The sequence below is a fragment of the Pistacia vera genome, unplaced genomic scaffold (assembly GCF_008641045.1).
Source record: "Pistacia vera cultivar Batoury unplaced genomic scaffold, PisVer_v2 Contig400, whole genome shotgun sequence".
Lineage (NCBI taxonomy): Eukaryota > Viridiplantae > Streptophyta > Magnoliopsida > Sapindales > Anacardiaceae > Pistacia > Pistacia vera.
Window position 1 is genome coordinate 1,091,499 of NW_022196225.1, and position 13,552 is coordinate 1,105,050.

The 13,552-nt window shown below is 34.6% G+C and overlaps 2 protein-coding genes across 2 annotated transcripts; both read right to left on the minus strand.

The window, feature by feature from the left end:
* Positions 1–229: 229 nt before the first annotated feature.
* LOC116141827 (kinesin-like protein KIN-6) lies at positions 230–7,513 on the minus strand. The gene is made up of 20 exons (XM_031427300.1): positions 7,109–7,513; positions 6,819–7,018; positions 6,490–6,610; positions 6,293–6,387; positions 5,689–5,824; positions 5,505–5,570; positions 5,321–5,383; positions 5,188–5,238; positions 4,944–5,026; positions 4,746–4,860; positions 4,202–4,247; positions 3,929–4,071; positions 3,572–3,778; positions 3,308–3,412; positions 2,455–2,529; positions 2,242–2,374; positions 1,417–1,511; positions 1,051–1,181; positions 859–937; positions 230–572 (listed from the first exon to the last, which is right to left on the minus strand). The coding sequence occupies exons 1-20, from the start codon at positions 7,511–7,513 to the stop codon at positions 474–476; spliced, it is 2,448 nt and encodes an 815-aa protein (XP_031283160.1). The 3' UTR covers positions 230–473.
* A 185-nt stretch (positions 7,514–7,698) lies between these two features.
* LOC116141828 (kinesin-like protein KIN-6) lies at positions 7,699–13,436 on the minus strand. The gene is made up of 17 exons (XM_031427301.1): positions 12,955–13,436; positions 12,665–12,864; positions 12,336–12,456; positions 12,139–12,233; positions 11,535–11,670; positions 11,351–11,416; positions 11,167–11,229; positions 11,034–11,084; positions 10,790–10,872; positions 10,592–10,706; positions 10,047–10,092; positions 9,774–9,916; positions 9,417–9,623; positions 9,153–9,257; positions 8,300–8,374; positions 8,087–8,219; positions 7,699–7,784 (listed from the first exon to the last, which is right to left on the minus strand). The coding sequence occupies exons 1-17, from the start codon at positions 13,414–13,416 to the stop codon at positions 7,699–7,701; spliced, it is 2,187 nt and encodes a 728-aa protein (XP_031283161.1). The 5' UTR covers positions 13,417–13,436.
* Between the last annotated feature and the right edge of the window lie 116 nt (positions 13,437–13,552).

A 13,552-nucleotide genomic window follows, 5' to 3' on the forward strand; every position in this document is an offset into this window, starting at 1 on the left:
CCTCATGGACCACCCTGCTTCTGCTTCACTATTTGATGTAACGCCATAACACTCACAATTTCATTCAACATCTTCAAACTTCAAATCATTTTGACTACACTTTATACAATATATATAATAGGATAATGGGCCTTCGGGAGAAGAATCGTGGCAACTTGGGCTCAGTTTAAGAGAAGTATTATGGTCAAGTTAGAGAACCTTAGGATTCCAACCTTTAATTGACGGGAGAACTAACAGTATCTTAACAAGCAGTAAGAAAACTTTACAAATCTCAAATTTGAACACCAATGGCTATGCGTGCTTAAGAGAGTGCAGCATGCGCATGACAACACAGTTGAAAATTCAGTCCAAAAGTGTATTGGCATCAACTGTTTTAGATTACATATCACCTCAAATCATAGCACAGACCCGTCAAACAAAATGGCCCACCTTTACAAAAGCTGAGTTTTCTTACAATTATAATAAGTGACTATCTAGATATTAAGATTGTTCTTAAGCAACCGCAATAAAGACATGCTACCTTCAGTTCTTTTCCCTCCCTTAGCCTCTAACTTCTTCGCATTTCTATTCCCCTGCAAAAGAGCAAAAAGAGGGCATAAAATAAATGAATAAAAGACTGATACAAAAATTATTCCCTCTCTTCTTTTTCTTTTTGGTCCACCCTTTCGCAGGCACAATGGAGAACTTAAAGATATGAACTCTATTTTTAAATGGTGTTTATCCCATGTGTAAAAGGAACATTCTACAAGAGAAAGCTGAGATTTTTAACTAATCTTTCACACTAAATCTGAGCAACTTCAATCATTTAAAAGCGCTATATGCCAACTAAAATAGCATACCAAAACAGTATCCGCTTACCTTTGGTTTTTCAATCTCATCCTCAACATCAAAGGCACTCATATCCCTCAGTAAGATGGATGAGGCAGGCAAAAGTCTCCTGATCATTATAATACCAAAGTGAAAGTGAAAGTAAAATGAACTGTTATATATCTATTCATCATGATTCATGAAGAGAAAAATCTTTTTAACACGAGATGTTACCCAGCTAACCTTTTCGGTTTCTGCATATTCAAAGGTTTTTCGTAAGTATCTAGACTTGGTTCATTATGTGGTAGGCAAACTTTGTTGCTCCCTTTTGCAGATGCAACTTGCTTTGGGGACATTGATGAATGCAATGATTCCTACAAAACAGAAAATAAAAGTTAACAATTGTATGCATATGTGGAGGCATGTACTCATCACTATAACTAAAAAATGCCTTTTAGCAGTAACTAATATGTTAAGCGTTGTCTAATGTCTCATACGAATAAACACGATATGTTCCAACATTATTAAAAGCATTAAAACCAAAACCTTCAAATTTAAAAGGAGAAAGAAAATGGAATTCAAAACACAGACCAGTGAAGAGAATTTAACCTCTTCCTTCTCACTTTGCGATTGAACTAGTTCCACTGATGAAGAGGCGTCATCACTAACAATGACATGAGACTGGGAAGAGCTAACCACAAAATCTGAAAGCCTCAATTTGTTACTAACATATTGAATAAAAAATGAATATGACAAGTAACTCAAATCACAATACTAAGATCTATGTCTCATCTTATGTACAGTCCACAAAGTCCAGCCTACCACTGAACAAGCCCCTTTAGGAAATTTTCATGTCTTGGAATGAGGAAAAAAGAAAGAAAAATAAAAAAGGAACAATGGCTCTTCTTGACATTTTCATGTGCGGGCTTCAATGCCTGCCAAGGGCTCGAAACTGGGCCACACAACCCCTCCAAGATTAATTGGGCTAAAAGCTCCATGGACTAACCAATTTATTATCCATTATTCTAGCCAAATCCTGAATCTCATTTATAAATCAAATTATGGAGTTAACATGGTTCAGCCTCCTTATGTATATATGGGTGCTAGATGGTGACATCCTGTTTACCAACTAGATTCGATAATGCAGGTAAGATACAAGTGTAGCAAAATTTTAAGTAACCAATTTCAACTCAAACGCCCATAATGTTTCATAAGAATCAGCATAAGGATGGTTACTACAAATTTGGTGTCCAACCAGTTTGTGCCAAAGTTTTATCCCAGCACATCTAATCCGGCAATTCCATGAATTCCACCATAAACTTGGTGGCGAACTTGTTTTCTATCTAATGATCCAGATTCTGATTCTCAAACCATGCTACAAGAAGTTATCATGGTCTAGAATTTAAAAAAAAAAAAAAAAAATTAGATGCAAACCTGCCATATCAAGATTTGGAGGATTACGTTCTGCCGTGTGGTCACACTCGTTTAAATCCTCATCATTTCTAGAAATGATTTCAGATGTCTGGTACAGGCACTCTTGAACAGGTGTTTTGCATTCTGGCTCGTTCTGAAATATATATACAAAAAATATCAGGATATAGTGATCAAACCTTAGCAACTTGAATTAAGAATGAACAACATTCATACCTGATAATTCGGATCATTAGAGTTTTCAACGGAAAGTGATGAAGTATTGACCACTTCAAGAGTAGAACATCTCCCCTGACATTCCGGTTAAAAACTTTCATTTTACTATATAAAAATTCTCCAAGGAATTCATTGACAAAATAAAAGGTTGATGCTGCTCTGTAGTGGTATCAGATACTTGCCCTTCACTTATACACCCAAGCACATTAAAGTAATGTAAACTAACACGAGAAACAGGGTCTCTCTTAAAGAGGAAAGTTGCATTTGTTTTTGGAAGTTCAACTTGATTACAAGCAATTTGTCTGGTGTGAAAATTAGAAGGAAATTATCCATACAAGTGAAATATTTTAATAAATTTTATGAAATTTCAGGAGAGATTTCTAACAATTTTAAGAAAGGTTATATTTCAACCCAATCTCCCAGAAGGTTGCTAAAATATTTCCCTATTAAAAATTACTTAAACATAAAGATTCCAAGACTAACTTAGACTAGTAATGTATAAATAACCATTCCATGTCAATGCTAAAATACCACAAGTGAATATAGAAGACAAATTGTCCTTGGCAGGTATATCTGGCAGGTATATCAGAGAAAATAAATTTCCGTGGCCTCTTAGAGGGGAGTCATATTGTTGAGAAATGGTATTGCATTCAAATGTCCTGAGATGGGTAGAATGAATATCTCATTTGATATGACAAAAAAATGTTTTAAAATTAATTATTTACCATACCATTACTTCCCTGGTATCATCTACAAATAATGAAAGCTCTTCCAATAGTAAATTTGGAGCAAATATAGAGTAATCATAGACCGAGGCAATGAAAGAAAGAAAAAAATTTCGTTGTCAATGTACCTGAGATAGTAGATCTTGTTTCTGTCCCGGACTGGGATCATAAACAATGGGACTGAGATTGCACATTGGTTCCTTTTGGTTTGGTGAATAAGCATCCACATTGATCTAAACATGGAACAAAAGCTTCCAAAGTCAACTACTTCCTCAAAGCAATGGATGAATATCATATCTATATTATGTGCTAGAATTGTAATAAGTGAACATTTACTGTGAAAGAACATATATATGTGCTTCTGTTTGAATATTATAGATTGCTATCAGTACCTCACAAACTTCACTAAATTTATTTCCCTCTAATTCTATTTCAGATTCAAACTTGGTAAGTACTTTAGCAAAAGTTGTCTCCGATGAACTCTCCTTGGTACAAGTACAGCAGGACCTCAAATCCTTAAGCTCTTTAACTAGCTCAAGATTTCTTGTCTTTTCATTGCTTAGATTTACTTTGAGGTTCTCTATTTCAATTTCTGCCACCTGATTATAATGAGAGTTGTGAGGTATAACATGATAATTAAACGACAGAAATTACATAAATAGGCATATTAAATCATCATTGAAGTTTAAAAAAGGGAAAAAACAAACTTTACTGAAAAGATCAAGCACAAATTCCATATATCACCTCACCTTAAGTTTTTCATTGTGCTGCTTCAAAACACTCCATAAAGCCTTAGCAAAATTTTGCATGATCTGATTGTTTCTTTCTTTCTTTGCCAAATCAACATAATCAAAATTTAGAGGTGTGCAGTCCTTAGTGTCAAATTTGGCCTCTGTAATGAGAGTGAGAAAATAAGTTACACAGTCTGAAGGAAAACCCCGCAAAGTAGACGAGGAGCTTAACAATATGACAAGAAAAAGAAAGAGTGGAGCAACAGAAATTAATTCTGCCTTCTGAATAACCTTTATCAGGAAGTTTGTCTTTCTTCCCGATGCTCTTTTCTTCAATCTGAAAACAAACAAAAACTAAAAGTTAAATACAAAAGGAATGATAATCATTGAAATGTTATTCAGAATGACAACTTTTCTCCATTTGTACAACCATGTTCAATAATCAATACCATTATCTTTCGTCAGTGAAGTTAACCTTCCTATACTATATTCATCTACGAAATCAACTAAAAGGCCACTTCATATGCTCAATGCTAATCCAGCCAAATCAAGTATCAACACCACAAATACTGTGAGTAGAAATTGACCCAGGCTTTCAACCTGAAAACATAAAATGTTTGAAATCCCCATACTGCAGAGTATAATGTATAATCCAGTGTCTTTAGAGCCATGATTCAGGACAGCTTTTATTAAGAAGTCATTGCTTCATGCAGAGTACCAGAAGCAACATCAACTCATATATTTATCAAGTTAATCTGAACTGAGAAGTTACAATAAGAAACAGATGCAAACAATACAAAGAAAAAATAGCACTTTAAAGGATAAAATATAATACCAAAGAAGCTTCAGGACCACTAACTTTCATTCTTTTGGGCTGCTCAATTCTAGATAATGTTTGAAGAGGTCTCTTGTTACAGACCATGTTGGACACGTCCTCAACATTATCAAACCTGAAAAATTTATAGATGTGAACTCAAAATATATAAAAAGGAATCTTGGAATTTGTGAGATTAAGGTAAGATGAGGAATTTACTTAATTTTCATATATGGTGAAGCTTGTCTGAGCAAGTAGGAAGTATCAAGGTAGTCTTCTTCTCCTGATTTTACAGTTAAAATCTGGAAAAATACAAGAGAGACAAGAACAGATTTTTCAAAAATTACTTAATAATTTGTAATGCTAACTTATAATTAGATTATGGACTAGCAAGCTATGAAAAACACAACATATCTACTATGGAACTTGACTGAGCAACCCCAATGTTGGAATTGAAACATACCAGTGCCATCCTCTTCTTTCCTTCCAAATAATCTCGCAGGTACCTAGTCAACTGTTTGCATGTAAAGTTACATGTTGTACCATATGTATTGTTCAAATATCAAAAGTATAAGTGTTGAATGGAAGAACAATACCAAAGAGTTCTGGAAGTGCTTCTGCAAAGGCTTCTTGGGATTTTTTTGGTGCTCCAACAATGACTGAAAACAAACAAAATGACATAATTACTGTCATGGAGAGAAGGCAGCGAACACAGAACATTGAGATGGGGCTTAAAGGTACACAATAATAAAGTACAAAAAGTGACTTAAGTTTACATACCCTAAGGCATAGGCCAAAAACCATTGATGTATTGTTGATAAAATTACTTTCAAGCAATCTTGAACCCTGCAAGATGATAAAACCAAAGCTGAGATATATAGTATCAACAACTTTTAGTCCATGACCATTGTTCCACATAATTTATGGACAGGAGCAATAGATCAAGCAAGAAAAATCTCCAAACCTGATTCCCGGTCTTTTTCTCTCTTTCAGCTCCAGCAAGATCTACAATAGTTAAGACAGAATTATTTTCTTGAATGAAACCTTCTCGGTCAAGGTTGTTCCCAGTGCAGCGAATGTTAATGATGCATTGTGACCGACTGCATACATTAAAACAATGATATTGCTGAAATGAATACTTTGTTGCGAAAAAACAAACATTTGATATAATAATTGTTGTAGACCTATTTAACCATTAAAAAACACATATATGAAAGGGTAGCTTCTATAGTAGAAATGTTTGGATATTGCTCATCTTCATTTTAAGCCGGGTTTGTTCTCCACATCAACAATTTAAATATTATATTGCAAAATTTAGACCAGTAATCTTCATTGAGAGTAGAAAATATGAATGATACAATTCATTTTCAAGCATCAAAATCCAAACAGAATTCTACTTTATTTTCTCCAGATACTTAAACAGGTTTTCGGTTAAATCTACAAGTCACCCTTAGGCAAGATTAGGCTTCTTATAATTCTGCTGACAGAACACCAACCAAATTGTGATTCCATTGAAGAACTAAGTTACATAACTACAAAATTGAAATGATAATTTGTTTGTCATGCACCTTGATTGGCTGTTTGAATTTGTAGTAGCTGTGGCACGTTTCAGCATTGCACAAGCTATCAGGGATTCTGCCTGTGCTGCATCATTAATGATAACCTGTTCACATGGATCAACACAAGTCATTATCGGTATCCATCATGAATATATATAGAAAGAAGAAGCTATATAACTCAACATAGTGCAAAAATATTTACCAACCTCCTTTAGACCTTTAATACTTGACTGCTGCATGCTCAGATCTGTTCCATCTGGGGATAAATCCAACATTTTCTCCCCTTTCCCTCTTTCAGAGTATATTTCAAAAATAGATAGGTAGAATCTGTATAATTTTTTATAAAATTCATCAACTATTTAAAGTTTTGAATTAAGAACAACTTTTCACCTCTATGTTCTGCCCTTAATTGATCTGCTCCTAGTATAGTAACATGTTTTCACAAATAAACAAAACAATACAATGGAGGCATTCAATTTTTTCTGTTAAAAATCTTCAATTAAACAGGTACCATGTAGAGAAGATTACCAATTACCTTGGCGAATCAGAAGAACTCTCGGTAGTTTTTTTGAAAATCCGTTGTAGCGCAAGCATAATCATACCGGGCTCCCTGGGTGTGCCAAAAATTGTATGAGTCTTGCCAGAGCCACTAGGTCCCAGTGCAGCCAACATTCCACTTTTACCTGTTAAAAATTCCTCCACCAAAGGACTCACCATCCTCTCGTACACTTCACCCTATGAAAAAATAAATAAAATAAAATAAAAAGAAAACCTAAATCTATTCAATTAATTCTGCATAGACATTGAATTAAATATATTCTGAACCTGTGATGAATTGGCGGAAAATACGCAGGAAAAGCCTTCATAAACCTCAGACTTTATCCGTTTAGACGCCTGCAAGGCCAACGGAGGTGATAGTGTCACGGAATGAGGATCATTAACTGTTACACAAGCTTCGCTTTTTTTCTTCTCATTTTTCTCTTTCAGTGCTTTCTTCTTAGCTGGATTTTGGGGCCAAACGTTTTTACTTCTGGGCCTAGAATTCTCAACAATTTTTTGTGGCTTGATACGAAGAAACACATTTAGGTTTTCGATTAATGATCGATTGGATTGCGGAATTTGCATGGAGAGGATTTCATCGATGGGGAAAGAAGAAATTTCTTGTAACTTTGTGGGTGATGCATGAGTTATACGGCAGGTATAATGTATAATCCAGTGCTTTAGAGCCATGATTCAGGACAGCTTTTATTAAGAAGTCATTGCTTCAGCAGAGTACCAGAGCAACATCAACTCATATATTTATCAAGTTAATCTGAACTGAGAAGTTACAATAAGAAACAGATGCAAACAATACAAAGAAAAAATAGACTTTAAAGGATAAAATATAATACCAAGAAGCTTCAGGACCACAACTTTCATTCTTTTGGGCTGCTCAATTCTAGATAATGTTGAAGAGGTCTCTTGTACAGACCAGTTGGACACGTCCTCAACATTATCAAACCTGAAAACTTATAGATGTGAACTCAAAAATATAAAAAGGAATCTTGGAATTTGTGAGATTAGGTAAGATGAGGAATTTACTTAATTTATATAGGTGAAGCTTGTCTAAATTTGGTGTCCAACCAGTTTGTGCCAAAGTTTTATCCCAGCACATCTAATCCGGCAATTCCATGAATTCCACCATAAACTTGGTGGCGAACTTGTTTTCTATCTAATGATCCGGATTCTGATTCTCAAACCATGCTACAAGAAGTTATCATGGTCTAGAATTTAAAAAAAAAAAAAAAAAAATTAGATGCAAACCTGCCATATCAAGATTTGGAGGATTACGTTCTGCCGTGTGGTCACACTCGTTTAAATCCTCATCATTTCTAGAAATGATTTCAGATGTCTGGTACAGGCACTCTTGAACAGGTGTTTTGCATTCTGGCTCGTTCTGAAATATATATACAAAAAATATCAGGATATAGTGATCAAACCTTAGCAACTTGAATTAAGAATGAACAACATTCATACCTGATAATTCGGATCATTAGAGTTTTCAACGGATAGTGATAAAGTATTGACCACTTCAAGAGTAGAACATCTCCCCTGACATTCCGGTTAAAAACTTTCAATTCACTATACAAAAATTCTCCGAGGAATTCATTGACAAAATAAAAGGTTGATGCTGCTCTGTAGTGGTATCAGATACTTGCCCTTCACTTATACACCCAAGCACATTAAAGTAATGTAAACTAACACGAGAAACAGGGTCTCTCTTAAAGAGGAAAGTTGCATTTGTTTTTGGAAGTTCAACTTGATTACAAGCAATTTGTCTGGTGTGAAAATTAGAAGGAAATTATCCATACAAGTGAAATATTTTAATAAATTTTATGAAATTTCAGGAGAGATTTCTAACAATTTTAAGAAAGGTTATATTTCAACCCAATCTCCCAGAAGGTTGCTAAAATATTTCCCTATTAAAAATTACTTAAACATAAAGATTCCAAGACTAACTTAGACTAGTAATGTATAAATAACCATTCCATGTCAATGCTAAAATACCACAAGTGAATATAGAAGACAAATTGTCCTTGGCAGGTATATCTGGCAGGTATATCAGAGAAAATAAATTTCCGTGGCCTCTTAGAGGGGAGTCATATTGTTGAGAAATGGTATTGCATTCAAATGTCCTGAGATGGGTAGAATGAATATCTCATTTGATATGACAAAAAAATGTTTTAAAATTAATTATTTACCATACCATTACTTCCCTGGTATCATCTACAAATAATGAAAGCTCTTCCAATAGTAAATTTGGAGCAAATATAGAGTAATCATAGACCGAGGCAATGAAAGAAAGAAAAAAATTTCGTTGTCAATGTACCTGAGATAGTAGATCTTGTTTCTGTCCCGGACTGGGATCATAAACAATGGGACTGAGATTGCACATTGGTTCCTTTTGGTTTGGTGAATAAGCATCCACATTGATCTAAACATGGAACAAAAGCTTCCAAAGTCAACTACTTCCTCAAAGCAATGGATGAATATCATATCTATATTATGTGCTAGAATTGTAATAAGTGAACATTTACTGTGAAAGAACATATATATGTGCTTCTGTTTGAATATTATAGATTGCTATCAGTACCTCACAAACTTCACTAAATTTATTTCCCTCTAATTCTATTTCAGATTCAAACTTGGTAGGTACTTTAGCAAAAGTTGTCTCCGACGAACTCTCCTTGGTACAAGTACAGCAGGACCTCAAATCCTTAAGCTCTTTAACCAGCTCAAGATTTCTTGTCTTTTCATTGCTTAGATTTACTTTGAGGTTCTCTATTTCAATTTCTGCCACCTGATTATAATAAGAGTTGTGAGGTATAACATGATAATTTAACGACAGAAATTACATAAATAGGCACATTAAATCATCATTGAAGTTTAAAAAAGGGAAAAAACAAACTTTACTGAAAAGATCAAGCACAAATTCCATATATCACCTCACCTTAAGTTTTTCATTGTGCTGCTTCAAAACACTCCATAAAGCCTTAGCAAAATTTTGCATGATCTGATTGTTTCTTTCTTTCTTTGCCAAATCAACATAATCAAAATTTAGAGGTGTGCAGTCCTTAGTGTCAAATTTGGCCTCTGTAATGAGAGTGAGAAAATAAGTTACACAGTCTGAAGGAAAACCCCGCAAAGTAGACGAGGAGCTTAACAATATGACAAGAAAAAGAAAGAGTGGAGCAACAGAAATTAATTCTGCCTTCTGAATAACCTTTATCAGGAAGTTTGTCTTTCTTCCCGATGCTCTTTTCTTCAATCTGAAAACAAACAAAAACTAAAAGTTAAATACAAAAGGAATGATAATCATTGAAATGTTATTCAGAATGACAACTTTTCTCCATTTGTACAACCATGTTCAATAATCAATACCATTATCTTTCGTCAGTGAAGTTAACCTTCCTATACTATATTCATCTACGAAATCACCTAAAAGGCCACTTCATATGCTCAATGCTAATCCAGCCAAATCAAGTATCAACACCACAAATACTGTGAGTAGAAATTGACCCAGGCTTTCAACCTGAAAACATAAAATGTTTGAAATCCCCATACTGCAGAGTATAATGTATAATCCAGTGTCATTTAGAGCCATGATTCAGGACAGGTTTTATTAAGAAGTCATTGCTTCATGCAGAGTACCAGAAGCAACATCTACTCATATATTTATCAAGTTAATCTGAACTGAGAAGTTACAATAAGAAACAGATGCAAACAATACAAAGAAAAAATAGCACTTTAAAGGATAAAATATAATACCAAAGAAGCTTCAGGACCACTAACTTTCATTCTTTTGGGCTGCTCAATTCTAGATAATGTTTGAAGAGGTCTCTTGTTACAGACCATGTTGGACACGTCCTCAACATTATCAAACCTGAAAAATTTATAGATGTGAACTCAAAATATATAAAAAGGAATCTTGGAATTTGTGAGATTAAGGTAAGATGAGGAATTTACTTAATTTTCATATATGGTGAAGCTTGTCTGAGCAAGTAGGAAGTATCAAGGTAGTCTTCTTCTCCTGATTTTACAGTTAAAATCTGGAAAAATACAAGAGAGACAAGAACAGATTTTTCAAAAATTACTTAATAATTTGTAATGCTAACTTATAATTAGATTATGGACTAGCAAGCTATGAAAAACACAACATATCTACTATGGAACTTGACTGAGCAACCCCAATGTTGGAATTGAAACATACCAGTGCCATCCTCTTCTTTCCTTCCAAATAATCTCGCAGGTACCTAGTCAACTGTTTGCATGTAAAGTTACATGTTGTACCATATGTATTGTTCAAATATCAAAAGTATAAGTGTTGAATGGAAGAACAATACCAAAGAGTTCTGGAAGTGCTTCTGCAAAGGCTTCTTGGGATTTTTTTGGTGCTCCAACAATGACTGAAAACAAACAAAATGACATAATTACTGTCATGGAGAGAAGGCAGCGAACACAGAACATTGAGATGGGGCTTAAAGGTACACAATAATAAAGTACAAAAAGTGACTTAAGTTTACATACCCTAAGGCATAGGCCAAAAACCATTGATGTATTGTTGATAAAATTACTTTCAAGCAATCTTGAACCCTGCAAGATGATAAAACCAAAGCTGAGATATATAGTATCAACAACTTTTAGTCCATGACCATTGTTCCACATAATTTATGGACAGGAGCAATAGATCAAGCAAGAAAAATCTCCAAACCTGATTCCCGGTCTTTTTCTCTCTTTCAGCTCCAGCAAGATCTACAATAGTTAAGACAGAATTATTTTCTTGAATGAAACCTTCTCGGTCAAGGTTGTTCCCAGTGCAGCGAATGTTAATGATGCATTGTGACCGACTGCATACATTAAAACAATGATATTGCTGAAATGAATACTTTGTTGCGAAAAAACAAACATTTGATATAATAATTGTTGTAGACCTATTTAACCATTAAAAAACACATATATGAAAGGGTAGCTTCTATAGTAGAAATGTTTGGATATTGCTCATCTTCATTTTAAGCCGGGTTTGTTCTCCACATCAACAATTTAAATATTATATTGCAAAATTTAGACCAGTAATCTTCATTGAGAGTAGAAAATATGAATGATACAATTCATTTTCAAGCATCAAAATCCAAACAGAATTCTACTTTATTTTCTCCAGATACTTAAACAGGTTTTCGGTTAAATCTACAAGTCACCCTTAGGCAAGATTAGGCTTCTTATAATTCTGCTGACAGAACACCAACCAAATTGTGATTCCATTGAAGAACTAAGTTACATAACTACAAAATTGAAATGATAATTTGTTTGTCATGCACCTTGATTGGCTGTTTGAATTTGTAGTAGCTGTGGCACGTTTCAGCATTGCACAAGCTATCAGGGATTCTGCCTGTGCTGCATCATTAATGATAACCTGTTCACATGGATCAACACAAGTCATTATCGGTATCCATCATGAATATATATAGAAAGAAGAAGCTATATAACTCAACATAGTGCAAAAATATTTACCAACCTCCTTTAGACCTTTAATACTTGACTGCTGCATGCTCAGATCTGTTCCATCTGGGGATAAATCCAACATTTTCTCCCCTTTCCCTCTTTCAGAGTATATTTCAAAAATAGATAGGTAGAATCTGTATAATTTTTTATAAAATTCATCAACTATTTAAAGTTTTGAATTAAGAACAACTTTTCACCTCTATGTTCTGCCCTTAATTGATCTGCTCCTAGTATAGTAACATGTTTTCACAAATAAACAAAACAATACAATGGAGGCATTCAATTTTTTCTGTTAAAAATCTTCAATTAAACAGGTACCATGTAGAGAAGATTACCAATTACCTTGGCGAATCAGAAGAACTCTCGGTAGTTTTTTTGAAAATCCGTTGTAGCGCAAGCATAATCATACCGGGCTCCCTGGGTGTGCCAAAAATTGTATGAGTCTTGCCAGAGCCACTAGGTCCCAGTGCAGCCAACATTCCACTTTTACCTGTTAAAAATTCCTCCACCAAAGGACTCACCATCCTCTCGTACACTTCACCCTATGAAAAAATAAATAAAATAAAATAAAAAGAAAACCTAAATCTATTCAATTAATTCTGCATAGACATTGAATTAAATATATTCTGAACCTGTGATGAATTGGCGGAAAATACGCAGGAAAAGCCTTCATAAACCTCAGACTTTATCCGTTTAGACGCCTGCAAGGCCAACGGAGGTGATAGTGTCACGGAATGAGGATCATTAACTGTTACACAAGCTTCGCTCTTTTTCTTCTCATTTTTCTCTTTCAGTGCTTTCTTCTTAGCTGGATTTTGGGGCCAAACGTTTTTACTTCTGGGCCTAGAATTCTCAACAATTTTTTGTGGCTTGATACGAAGAAACACATTTAGGTTTTCGATTAATGATCGATTGGATTGCGGAATTTGCATGGAGAGGATTTCATCGATGGGGAAAGAAGAAATTTCTTGTAACTTTGTGGGTGATGCATGAGTTTGTGGTGCGATCGTAGAGGGCGTCGGCCTCGCCTTCCGATGAGGATTTCGCCGGACTGTTACCGTGTTTGGACAAGTGAATGGGCTCTCCGTCTCCATTTCTCAACCCTCTCTCTAGATTTGGCGGAAAATGGACTTTTGAATTCCCAAGTGAGTGTGGAAATAAAGACCCGCCCCAATAAAATTAGTACTGCTTTGAATTAGGCGAAATGACTATTTTATCCTATGACTACCT